Source organism: Epinephelus lanceolatus, chromosome 3, assembly GCF_041903045.1.
Source record: "Epinephelus lanceolatus isolate andai-2023 chromosome 3, ASM4190304v1, whole genome shotgun sequence".
In the NCBI taxonomy this organism is placed as follows: Eukaryota; Metazoa; Chordata; class Actinopteri; order Perciformes; family Serranidae; genus Epinephelus; species Epinephelus lanceolatus.
In genome coordinates this window covers 40726685-40740641 of record NC_135736.1, presented here as the reverse complement: position 1 = coordinate 40740641, position 13957 = coordinate 40726685, and the positions used below count along the sequence as shown (strand labels likewise).

General features: G+C 43.3%; 1 protein-coding gene across 2 annotated transcripts in view; it reads right to left on the bottom strand.

Moving 5' to 3' along the window:
* The window catches only part of ccdc85al (coiled-coil domain containing 85A, like), a 38834-nt gene extending 26933 nt beyond the window's left edge, over window positions 1-11901 (bottom strand). For both annotated transcript variants that reach the window (XM_033623039.2, XM_033623040.2), the window contains exons 1-2: window positions 11148-11901; window positions 8739-9837 (exon numbers count right to left, since the gene is read on the bottom strand). In XM_033623039.2, the coding sequence (XP_033478930.1) occupies window positions 8739-9837; window positions 11148-11393 (1345 nt within the window). In that variant the 5' untranslated portion in view covers window positions 11394-11901. The remainder of the gene's footprint in view (window positions 1-8738; window positions 9838-11147) is intronic.
* Window positions 11902-13957: the final 2056 nt, after the last annotated feature.

Sequence of the window (13957 nt, the reverse complement as noted above, 5' to 3'; positions counted from 1 at the left end):
TAAACCTAACCGGTAGGGGCGGTAAATATTCATACAGACAGTTATAGTGTCTGTAATAGTCTTCATTTAAATACAGAATTATGTATGTGAACAAGTTAATCTGTGCAACATCATGCCACTTTGGTAAGTTGAACTAGCAAGGAAAGGGAAAAGCTGGGATGGTTGTCAGTTCAGATGAGGTTATCTGGTAATAATACTGATCCATTTGAATTACAGCAGCCTAATGCTCCCCTAAATCTTTTCATGCCAAGCAGCTGTGACAAACATTTGAGTTTCTTCATGCTGCTAAGGCTGTGAGATTTCACAATTTGTCAAGGGGATGCTTTCCATCCATCGCTCTGGCAAACCAGCAAGGAAGAAGAGGGCAGAGTGGAGTCAGAGGAAGAGGAGAAGATGGGCTGCAGAGAGGAAGACAGAAAGAGACAGAGAAGGAGAGGAAAAAAACAGCCAGTAATCCACTCAAACACTTCCTCAACCCTCTTTCCTCAGCTCAGCCTGGCAAACAGTACATCCTCCAGCCTCCTCCGGAAAGAGGGCTTTGTAATCAGAGTTTTCTCTCTGTCCGACAGCTGGTTGTTCACACTGGCAGCCAATTAGGATGGAAGGAGGGAGAAAGACAAGAGAGAGGAAGAAGAGGGAGAGCGATAGCCAGGCTTTCACAGTGACAGTGGAGAGGGAGAACATTATCTGAGGCCACAGCTTCAGTGATGATTTCCTGTTGGAGACAGGCAGCAGCACTTCCAAACAACAGCCAGAGGAGCTGGATGGTCTGAACTGATGCAACAATTATAGATTAATAGAATGAGAGCGAATGAGACAATGGGATGATCTTTGCTAATTCGATCAGATAAAACAGCACAAAATGCTCAAGAATGGAGAATTATGCTGCCAGTGTTTGTCAGTTCTCATTAAGTTGATTTAGACATGGAGAGGCAAAAGCTCACGAGACACTTCTCTCAAAGATACAGTCTCTGAATAAATATATTTGTTTAACTGACTAAAACTAAACCCGCCCCCCAAACAATGATTGTCAAATCATAGCTTAGCCACTGTAACCACATGGCAGGCCTGTCAGGCTTTGCATTTCTCCACATGCTGAAGTAGTATGTAGTAGTTCGGTGGTTGTTTCTTTGATTCTCTTTCCATAACCAGAGTAAAGTTAAGAGTAAGAGTTTTCAGTGTAGATTCCGGCAGGCATGCATTCCTGAGCACCTGTTTTTTCAGGGACAGCTGCACCCTGAGATAAACAGAGTTCAACTTGACCAATCAATCATAGCCGACAGACATCTTTCCTTTCTTCCATAAATATCAGTCTGTGATAAATATGGAGAATTTAAGCATTTTAGTGCAGAGCTGCCAGAGCTTTACATCTGTCCCATGAACAATAGGCCCACACACAAACAGCGCCTGGAAGAAGATCAGCTCTGCACTCAGGATTTCAGGTAAATAGGCAATGATACGGTGCTTGTTAAGGTTGCTTAGAAACCTCAGGCAAAACCTGCTGCTCTCACAGAAAAGGCACAACAGCAGCACCCAGCGCCCGACCTCGTGTTTTCTAGGCAGTTACAGACACGACATGCGTACAGCCCCTTAGCATGCCCAGCTAAATAGCTTACCAAGGCCAAGGAGCACATCACTGGCGGACCTTTTCGAAGTGTTTTCATTTTAAAACAGCATTTTAAAACGAAAACAATCTCCATACACACCACCGTTTTAGCACTGTGTCAGAATTTGTCTCCATCACACCTGAAAACGTATATCACGTGACAACTTATATGCACTGGGCGAGCACATTGTTTCCTCTGTGGTTAGTTGCTTAATTACAGAACATACTGCAGAGATGACCAAAAGTAAGACCAGAGATTTCTTTGCTTGGACTGACGAAAAGGTGAAACTGTTAAAAAAGGTAACACGAATACAAAGCAGTCAAGGTGGCAGAATACAGATTGGGAATCGTTACAAAGCAAACATGTCAACATATAAGAGCCAGGAGCATTACCCATTGCTGGAGGAGGCATGGCAATGGGAAAGTTGTACCCACACAAGAAGGATAAAATCACAAAAGGTATGTAGACCTAGCTAAAATGTTTTGGCTGATAAGACCCAATCAGAATGTGAACTTGGGTGTCTGCTTTATTGTTTTCAAAAGTGTCCATTTCCACCCGTCCAGACTTAAACCCAACCCCAGAGTTTTCTAACTAAAACAGAGTGAGCAGTGTTTTCAAAGATGTTCCCATACGCCAGAGTAATGAGGATGCTAGGTGTAAACATAGACATTGTTATATGTTTTAAAGCAAAAATGTATTAGTGTGGTTGTCTAGTCTTTTAGCATCATATGTAGCCATTAGTCGCATATTATGTAAGATCTTTTAACTGAGCACAGCGTTAGTTCAGACAGGACACAATGTCGATCAGCTCACATCCCAGCTACATCAGCTGATCTCAAACAGCCCAATCAACTGATGGATCAGCTGATAGATCACATGATTCCTTTCTATGCGACCAATTGGTAAATCTCATTCAGGGTGCCCTATTTAAACTGCTCTGCAGCCGCCTTGCAAGCCGCCTCCACCCCAGCTCCTCCTTTTCACGCTGTGTCTGACTTATCAATGTCAATTCTGTTTGTCATTGATGCTGCTCTGTTCTGTTCCTGAGGGGTCTTTGATGCTGCTCTCTCTGCATTGGGTTTTCCACGTAGGCGCATGGAAGGGCAGGGAGGTTTGCTCTCTCTGCCTTGGGCTTTCCTTGTTTGCACATGGAAGGGCAGAGAGGTGTGCTCTCTCAGAACAGAGTCATACTGCTAAATATAATACTGCAAATGGAAATAGAGTTTTCTTTGATTAAAATGTTCCTGACTGAAATATAGTTCCCATTTTAAAAGGACTCAGCCAGAGACAGAGTTTTCAACCAACTCACAGAGTAAAGGCCCTTTCAGACACAATATGAGTTGAGCTGCACTCACTGCTGGGTTAAGCGCACATCTGACAAGTTGCGTAGAGCAAAATAGGTAGATTTTTTTTATATATATTTCTAGCAGGATTATGTCATCTTGCTGTTGACAGCAGTTGTTGACCTCAGAAAAGAAACGTCAGTAGGTCTGTAGAGCTATTGAGGGAGGACACTTTGTAAACAGTCTAACAAAACTGAGCTATGTTTGTCACATAGGCGACACATATACCTACAAGCTATCTGCTGAAACACACCTGATGGTTGGAAATGTGTGTCCAAGACGGCTTTCCTCCTGAGGTCTCCATACAAGAGCAAATTTGTTGTACAGTTCAGGGAATTCAGAAACACACAATATTGTTTCTCCCTCAATTTTGTTTTCCGTGCCCGGCTGCCTGGCTTGTTTCCCACGTGGGTATTCATCACAGCATGTAGCGCCTACACTTCAACCTTGTTAAACTTTAGGCACAAGCTCCCAGAGCGGCTTGCTAAAGGCGCTTTGCTTGTTGTAGCGTGTCTCTGTGTGAAATCAAGAGCCCATAGTTCCAAAAATAACTAGGAAGTTGGAGTGGTAAACCTGCTGCTGTAATCTTTGTAAAGTTAATACATACAAACCATATGTGTGCAAGGGGGTGGGGCTTCGTGTGTGTGTGTGTGTGTGTGTGTGTGTGTGGCATTCATTGGCATCACAAGGGCAGAGGTTCTCCCACACACTGTAATGTCTTTTTTTTCCCATGCGGCCTTTTTTTTCTCCTCCCGATCATCTGAGCAGCTTAAGCTAATATGCAGAACTTGTGATTGCTAAAGCAGAAAACATGATTAAGTCTCTCCTCTTTTTGAAAAAGACCCTCTGCAGTGCAGAGATCCTACAGGCTTAGCAAACAGTCTGGGTCAGGAGACTACAGTGTTCATGGCTGATTATCTTTGACTGAGAGGGAATCTATCACATGGCAAGATGGACGGATTTGATCTGGGTCACAACTGAACTGAAGGTTTCTTTTTTTATTTGTACTGGGTCACATACAGGCTTTACAGGCCCATCGTTATATGTAGGCAAGACAATATTGCCATCCAGGAACGTATAAAATTCCAAATTGACATGCAGTTATTTTTATGCCTTAACTTTCTAAATGCCTTTTACATACATGAATTAATTATTTTCTGGATCATGGGCTTTTATTCTCGTTATTACAGCGCAGCAAGACAGCAACAGAAAAGGGCGTGAGAGAATGAGGATGACACAAAGCAAAGGGCCACAAGTTGGAATCGAATCCACGCTGCTGCGAAGGACTTCAGCCAACATGGGGTGGACAATCTATTCGCTGAGCTAGGAGCCGTCCTGTGGATTATGTATTGTTGAGATGAGAGGGGTTTTTTTGTTTGTTTTTTTTCTGGCAGAAAACTGGGCTCAAATCAAAACTAAGAATGCTTCTCATCATTTTTTTTTTTTTTTGTTATACCCTTCTCCGTGATTCAAACATAACAGAATATGTGTGATAAGCTTCCCAAAAGATGCAAAAGCAGTTTATATTAAAAGGCTGCAGAGGTCAGTGATGTTTTGCTTTCATTTTGGATTTTGTCAGGAATTTAAATGGCCTGAGCCTCAGTGCTGTCTAGTGGCACATGAACATGAGACTTTCATTTGTCTGAATAAAACACTGCTGCAGTGACCCAGGATGGGACACTGTGGCACATCCACCCAAATCACATACACACACAAGCACACACGCAAGTACATAAAAAAATGAAATAATACTGTGCAAAAGGCTTAGAGGATAATCCAAGTGAGTGGAGTGTACTACATCGTCACAGGAATTAAATTCCCTCTTCGTCCAAAAAAGGACATGGCAGTAAGGATGGGTCAGTGGATGTCACACACGGACACGGCCACAAAGCTGCTCTCTTTACTTCCCCTACCTCGCAGCAGGCTATCTGTTCATGCACTCATTTCTGCAGCGTTTGTGTGTTTTAATCTGTCGGCAAAATTTCACACCAATACACAGCCTTTCTGTGATGTGATGCAATTATTTAACATAAAAGCAAAATCTTCCACCTCCAGCTAAGTCTTGATTACATGTCTTGATCTAACTGTAAATACAGTTGTGACACTTGAAGTTAGCGTCCTTGTCAGGTCAGCGAAGGCATAGCAGCCCTGTGGGGACATTCATGATAGAGACAAATAGCCATTCTGACAGACAACTATCATGATATACTAATATGACTCTATAGCAACACGCACATGCTTAATGAAGTTTTTATGAACCTGGTTAAAGGCTATTTGGTGCATGCATTTCCCTTCGAGCTAAGTTCACAACAGTTATGCCACAGTTGGCAAACCACCAGGCTCGGGGGCCAGCGAGCGCCCCGTGCACTCACAACATTTTCCAATTAAGGATTTGTGAGGCATTAATGTGGCGTGGCCTTTTGCAGACATCATATGGGTTTCAGGTTACATCAAGATTGAAATCTCTCATAGAGCCACAGAGCGCAGAGGAAAAAGCTCAAATAGAAACAGAACGATGATCCAAATCAAAGTTGTGTGTGTGTCTTTATGATAATCCGGTGCAATCAGCAGAGATTGCAAAATGGCTGGAGAGAGAGCATGTTTACTACCAGACTGTAATGTCTGAGGCTGCAGTGGCTGTATTGTAATTCTTCTGCTTCAGCAATTTAGTGTTTTAATTTGATAAAGTTGTGGGGGGGGTCTCAAAGGACAGTTAACAAAATAATGGTTACAATTAAAGCGTACAGGTCAAACCCCAAAAACACTTCATTTTAGGGCTGTACCTGACTCAGAATTATATCAGTCTAAACAGATTTGGCAGTTTAATACAAATATTCAATTAATCGTTACTCTTTTTCCATACAGCGTTTGAGATTTTGAACAGGATTTGCAACATTCTGGGTGACACTGAGTTGGGCCCCTGAGCTAATGCAGGCTAACTTCACAGAAGGCAGAAAATAATGTTAGCTCGGAGCCTGACCAGGCAAAGCCTCTCTTTTCTGCTTCCATCTAACACAGACTGACCCTGGCTCTGGGTCTGCAGCTGTCTGTATCAGGGAGCAGAATGAAAGCAAAGAGCACTCAATCGGCAGCTAAATCTGGGAACTATGACGACCCAAGAAGTACGCTTCCTGACCAAAAAAAAAGCCCTGCTGGACTTGGAGAAATCTTAGTCAACTGGGGCGTCTCTAACTGATTATTCAAACCTTCAACTTTGATGGGGCAGCCTCACTACATTTCCCATAATGCTGCTCAATACTGTATCTTAGTTAGACCATCCCTGTCTGTTAGATACCTATGTTTTACAAACTCCACAACTTCAGTTGGTAAGAAGATTATCATAGTTGACTAAATGTAAATATTTCAGCTAACTGAAATAAAAACCAAAACTAGACTCTGGAAAAAATGAAAACTATCTGAAACAAAATTGTGGAGAATAGTTACAAAACTACTTATAAAATAAAAACATACAGGAAATGTCTTTAGTTTTAATCTTTGTCAACAAAACTAACCTGAGGAAGTCTTGGTCAGGCTGTTCTAATGCACTGTTTGCATATATGCCTATAAATAAAATAATGCAGTACAATTTGTCCATAAGCTCACAATTTTGACACCACAAACACAAAACCTACACGTTCGGCAGAATCTCCTCCCTCTGATGAACAGATTGTGTTGACGATTACATTCATGGTTTGGCATCAAAAGGAAGAGTTTAAGAGCCAGAAATGGGGAAGGCTGATGGTGTTTGGAAATGTGTGAAACCAAGTGACTTTAATGTTCGTCATCACCGTGTCTTTTCCTAACCCTAACCTACGTAACTATACTTGCCTAAAATTAAAGACACCCAGCTGTGTTTCATTTCTTACACCTCACCAAAGTGACTCTGCTTGCCTAAACTTAACCTATGTAACATTATGTTAAGTACCTAACGCCATTCATGGGGCTCCTATTCATTAGATATCATACAAACTGTAGTATGAGAATACATTGCATTGTTATTAAGAATAGGATGTCTACGTGACTGAGTCAATTTCCTTTACAAAGTGTTTGTACTGTAGGGCTGCAACGATTGGTCAACTAATCGATGACTAATCGACTATTAAAATAATTGTGACTATTTTAGTAGTCGACTAATCGGTTTGAATCATTTTTCATAGAAAAGTACTATAAAAATACCTCAAAATACTCTTACTGCAGCTTCTTACGTTCAAATATTGGCAGCTTTACAAACTCTCCCATGAAGGTGAACTAAAACCCTTTGGCATGAGTATGAAACAAGACATTAGATGACATAATTTTGGGGTTTGGGAGGGACAGACCGACATTTTTCAACATTTTAACACATTTTTCAATAAAATGATCAGTCGACCAATCGAAGAAATAATCGACAGATTAGTCGACGATGAAAATAATCGTTAGCTGCAGCCCTATTGTATTGTAACACCTATTTTGAACTTCTTAAATCGTGCCCTGACAAATACCTCCTTATAGTATAATAAGCAAACTAAAACTAACACTGAAACTTACAAAACAAAACTAAAATTAAACATTTGTATACACTAAAAACTAAACTGAAACGGCATATGCACCCTGGAAGCCAACTGTAAAGAAACTTAATTGAAAACAGAAATTAAAAACCATATAAAAACTGATGATAAATACAAAACTGTAACTACTCTGTAACAGTCTCTCTGACATTTTTCAGTTTCCAGACCAACAGACTGAGATAACCCTGATGACATCATAATTACATCACCGGGGCTTTTTTTCCTCAGACTTGACGAAGCTCCTGCAGAGCCACAGATTACATTATACAACTGATTTCACAGGCTGCGTTGTGCTCCCTGTGACCAGTGAACTCATCATCATGTGTAAAATCTGTGGAGTGCCCCTTTAAGGTCATCCTAATGTCAGTACAAATACCTCACTCTGTAAACAGTCATTTGTGTCTTTGCTTTGTAATAATAACTAATCATATCAATGCAATAGCACATAAGTGGTGGCATATATACACATATACTCTGCCCTGTGTACACTCTTTCTGTTTCTCTTGTAATTTCAGCCTCGTATTGCAAACTCAGACAGATATTTCACCTTGAGGAATTTGTCCTTTAGCTTCTGCCAGCTCTGTGCCACTCAGCACTTTTTTTCCCCTCGGATTCCAGAAATCATTATCAGCCACTGTGGGGTATTTAAACAGCAGCCAAGTTGGTACTTTGATATTCCTCCTTCTCTCTGACATCCTTAACTCTCACTGATCTCACTGAGACGGGCACGGCTGCAGCAAAGACTTAGGGGGTAATTCATCGTCTGAGAGGTGCATCTGTGTTGCAACGCTACACCACACACTGATGTCTGAGCACGGTTCATTTGAGTCGAATCTGTTCGACTTGGATACAGAACATGTAAAATAATAAAATAATCTGAATCCCTTATTTTGTCTCTCATCTGCTGAGCCAACCCACATTCCTCTCGAGACGCCAAGAAAATCAATAATGCTGTAAATTTTGCAACAGTCACATTGAGGAAGAGCATCTGTGTTTTCTCAATCAAATAAGTGCATTCCAATCGCATCTCACACAGCAAGTATTTTTTTAATTTTCACAGTTTTCACAGAGAATATCACTGTCTTCACCCTGCTGTAGATGCTTTAGGTAAGTTTAAAGTGTGAAATATGTTGCACAGTTTCACCCACTGAATTCCAGGGGTTGTGTGCATGGGAATATTTTATAAGATGTTAGAAACCACAGGATGATCACATTACATGCACTCATATGCTCAAACTTACCATTCATGCCATTGTAGATGCTCCGATGGTGTGGCGACAGCTCGTCTCCGGCCGGCCTCCTCTGCCCGTCTCTCACAGGGCTGCCAAACTTCACATGGTCGGGGCTCATACTGTACTGGTGCCTATGAGTTTCAGGGCTGCCCCCCTGGACCACGCAGCCCTTTTCATGGTGCTCAGTGGCCCCTAAATGTGCCTGCCTGGGCTCTGGGCTCCCACAGCCTAAACTGCTAATGCTGCTCCTGTTGTGCCTCTGATAGAGCTCCCCACTGCCTCCCTGACCCGGGAAGTGCTGCCTCTGGCCCAGGAGGAGATCCGAGCTGTGGTGCTTGGGGTGCTGCTCTGGACTGCGTCGGCCCACGTTCCTACCATACTTTTCCGGGCTGAGGCCCCGCATCACTCGACTGTGGTCAGGCACGGATATGGAGCCACAGCGGGGCCTGCACAGCTGAGGCAAGGTGTATGGATACTCCAGGCTTGTACTCCGGTGGCGCCCAGCAGGGTGCTCGGGGCTGGACACATCCCTGTCTCCTCCACTTCCGCCTCCTATTCCACTGATGCTGCTACACCTGGGTTTGTGCACAAGCTCGGGGCTCCCTTTCTCCCCACCACTACCAACCCCACCCACGCCTGGAGCCAGGTGAGGCTGCTTGTGGTGAGGGTGATCGGAGCTGTCAGCGCTCCCGGCACTGGAGGTGCTGCTCCCGTCACCCACGTCTCTCATCAGGAGCCCCTGCCCGGGCACCAGCAGCAAACTACTCTGGCTGTCTATGGAGTTGCGGCACCCTCCCACGCCTACACTCCCTCCCCCTACGCTTCCTCCGCTGCCACTTCCTCCACCTACCACCCCCTTCTCCTCATCCAGCAGCAGGCAGAGCTCCTTCAGCTCCAGGTTCTCCCGGATAACCTCCTCCTGTCGAAGCTCCAGCTCCTTGAGTTTCTGGAGATAGAGGGTCACCTCTTTGCGCATGATGCTGGCACTGTAGCGTCCCAAGCGCTGCCACTCCCTGGACACACGTTTGCCTTTCTGGCGGTCGTCATCCAGGAAGCAGCACAAGTCCCGCAGCTCACGGTTGTCCTCCTGCAGCTTCTGGTTAATATCCTGACAGGAAGAGAGAGGAAAAACAAGAGGAAAAGAGAGATGGGGTTAAACTGAGGCCTAGGCATTAAGAAGCTTCATAAAATATGACAATGCTGATCAGAGCAGAAAGAACATTAATGTGCTTTTGATTTGGTACAAAACAAAATAATTTGTCTTCTATTGATTTAACTCCAGCTAAATCGCAGGAACCATTGTCCGATTTCAATCCATTTCACCGCTCTCTTAGATATCAGTCAAACGCTGTATGCAGTCATAATGAAATGAAATCCTAATCCTCTCTGTCTTTCCCACAAAAGCACTGACTCACTGTGTGCCATTCAATGTGAAGTACATAATGTAGACTAGAATGCTCTGCAGGAGATAGAGAGGCCACACACAGAAATAAGACTGGGTTACAGCAGTGAAATCACACGCCACGAACATTTTACACCCAGCAACGTTTACTTAAACATCCCTCCTTCACCTCCCCGAGAGCTCCTTCTCTTCTCTTCTCCCCCCCCCCCCTCTCCCACTCTCTTACCCTCCAGCTCTTTCCTGTGTAATTAGGCAGCTCGGATAGGATGGGTGGAGAGGTGACGAGGTCTCCGAGAAAGGCAAATGATCCCCATGTGTTTCATCTGAGGCTACCTCAGGCTGGGTCTCAGCTTTAGCTGTAAATATTGTGGACATTTGTGTCACATTCTTCTTATTAGCAGTGCAGAAAATAGAAGCAGTAGAAAGGTCACTGAAAAAGGAGAATGCCTGCAAATACTTTCAAAGCAAATGCCACGTTCTTGAGGCAAATTGTGCTGCACATGCTGAAGATTTATGTGCAGGGATTGTCTAGGAATGTGAGGTGTGTAGCTCAGACAGGGGGAGATCTGGATGCCAGATTTGAGCACTGGCATATGATCAGAGAGACATGCCCTCCCCTTCAGTATTAGGCGGATGAATGTCTGCCTCATTGGCCTGTACTGTACTTTATATGTTGAGTTGTAGGGATGCAGTTTGCTTTCCCTTGTCAATTAAACTCTCTTTCATTTTTAAAACATTGAATTTCCCACATTTCTGGCAAAACTTAAATTACAACTCTAGCCCTGCTTTAGGTTAAGCATGCCCAACAAGCCTGTGCACACGGGTCTGCATTCATCCCCATCAGATTCTCACACAGGCCTACACAATGGCACACTGAACTTCAATGATACCATCTATTCTCACACCACGTTTGCAGAGGCGCTCTCTCCACAGCAGAACATCCCTCCTGCTATGCGCGCTCTCAGGTGCGCTCCAAAACCTATGATCTCATCCCTCACCGATGCGCGCCCCCTCACCTTCAGCCCCCTGATCTCGTTCAAGTGCAGCTGGAGGCTGCGATTGACCTCTCGGATGAGATTCCCGTGGTCCAGAATCACGCTCATCTTGTCGGCCTCGGAGCGCCTCAGCCGCCGCACCAGATCCTCCTTGGTCCACTTGAGCAGCTCCTCGTCAGTCAGCCCGGAGATGTCCTCCGCTGGACTTTCAGTCTTCGCTATCGACAGCTGGAGCTGGGGCTGGGGCGGCGGAGTCGCTTTCTCCATTGGCACAGCTCCTCCGGCACCGACAAAGGGCAGAAAATAGTCAGAGGCTCGTTGGCAACCTCTGCTCGCATCCGCTCCCCGGTCGACTTATGGTGGAAAACGGTTACCGGCAGAAAGTCAGTCGCATAGTTTGGCCTTTTCCTCTGTTGCTCCCGACTCTTCACTCTCTGCTAGAGCAACAGCTGACGATGCCGGCTGAGTGCGATACAGTGGAGAAGCTGCTCTGCTGTCTATCACTGCAACATCCTCTCAGCCGGGGTGGACAGCGGGCAGCCTACTTCCAGTGTGAGTTGCCGCCTCGGTTTAGTATCCAAAATCGCTCCCAAATGTGGTGGAAGTGTGAAAAGCTTGAGCGGACAGTCGGTGCACACACACCTGCTCACTGCGAGGCAGAGACAGGAGAGAGTCCGCTGTGCACGGCGGAGACACGGATAGAGGAGGAGAGGGAACAGCTCTCCCCCTGTCTCTGCCTCTCTCTAGCTCTCTCCCTCCAGGGGTTTATCCTCCACCAGAAATACCGCTTGGTTACAGCGCCGCTCCATGTTCACTGACACTCTTACAGGCTGTGGGAAATGCTGAGTTCACGTCCTCTCGGATTTAAGCCGCTTGAGGTGCAGGTGGGAAAACGCAGGTGTCCTCCAGGTCCTAGTATAGTGTAGTCCAGTGAATCTGTGGTTTGATCCAGCCGGGGAAGATTGCAACAGTAATCATTCATTGTGATCTCTTGGCACAACTAAATAACACATTTAAAGTATACCATTATTTTTGTGGATCAAGGTAAATTCAGGGGTCCAAAGAAGCGTCACACAAACAAGTGCAGATCTCAGCTTCTGCATGATATTTTTATATAGGCTACTTAATGTCTAGACATTATAGTTTTTTAGGATGTTATTTAACAAATAATCATCAGATATTACCTGTTCTAAATGTATAAGTGCAATTTGGGGGCACCCTGACCCCAAAATGACCTTTTTGTGAATCCAAAGTCAGTAAAATGAGGTTATAAAGCATATTTTTATTCAGTTTTCTGCACATATAAATTTGTTTGTCCATGGAAACCATGATGCATATCAGCACTCAGAGTAAGACCTTAGGTTTTTCATTCTTTGGTTTAACTGTTGGTGCCATTGAGGGTTGTTATCTGTTAAGCTGCCACTTGGGAAGAGCTATTTTATTGAAATAGCATTGTGAGCTTAAGAGTTTTCCTTAATACCAAACTAGAATTTGCACCTTGGGTAGTAGCAGTTAGTGAAAATTCTGACCTGGGTCCAGAGACTGGACCCATAAAACACAATCACCACTGATATCCCATAATGTTTTTGGCTGTAACAAATAGAAGTTTCCACCATTGCACCATATGTGTTTCATATCCCATCTAAGATGTACAGGATGCCTTTTCTGGTACATCATCATGAGGCACATCATTTCATATTGCTTTTGCAATTTAAAAAAATGTTGCTAATAGAACCAGTCAGCTCACACATACTCTGCACTCCTCTTCAATACAATCCCCTACATAACTCTCAAACTTACACCAAATTATGATGTTACAGATACTAGATATATACAGAATAATTTATATCCAGTTTAGATGCGGATACACCCATCAGAGCAGTGTGGCACAAACTGTAAGTGGAAAATTTGGCAAAATAATTGGTTGTTGGCTAGTAGTGCCCCAAGTACAAGTGTAATACATCGGAATATCCTCTTAAAAAGTGTTTTATTGAAAAGATTGACCCCCAAAACTTAGAAAAAGACACCAAATATGTCGGATAGTGTACATGGACCCAGAACATGTAACTGTAAAATGCTGAAACTTTGCTTCTGACTCCAAAAAAGAATGTTTCACCAAATCCATGAAGGTATACTTTTACTAAATGAAGCAGGAGGGTGTAAGAACCAATTAAAACTATGAAACATTGCTATAGCAATTTCTGACGTGACAAGTAAAGTGAGCATCAGGCGATCAATTTGTGTTTGGTGTAGTTTTAGATATTTTATTCAATAATTTGAATAAAAGTACTTTTAATAATCAGACTGTCCCATTCACAGTCAACCATTTCAGCTAGGCTAATACCCTACATGTTTTAAAGTGCACAGCAGTTATACATCAAGTTGCATGTCAAATGTTGAGCTGTGTTTTCTTTAAGAAAGTAAATTGTCAAAAAAGACAAATGACAGACTAAAATTAAAAATTAAGGACATAAAAAAGAGAAATTTTGAAATCAGTAGTAGACAAATCACGATATGATTTGTTATTTGTTATAGTGGTTAAACTTATTTAACTTATTATTTTCACGTTACAGAGACAGCATTGATTTATCAAATTAAGACTTGTGTATATGACCTTTATCAAACAGGATCATGACATTTATCATTGCTTTCAAAATAAACAATAACACATAGAGATTAACTTTAAATAAACTGACCAGTATTCCTTAAGACATACATTTCCGAATGTCCAAAATTAAAAGAATGTGAACATCTATAAAGCAAATGTTTCAACATTTCAGGTTCATGCACAAATATATGGTGGCATGGTGGTGCGGTGGTCAGCATTGTCA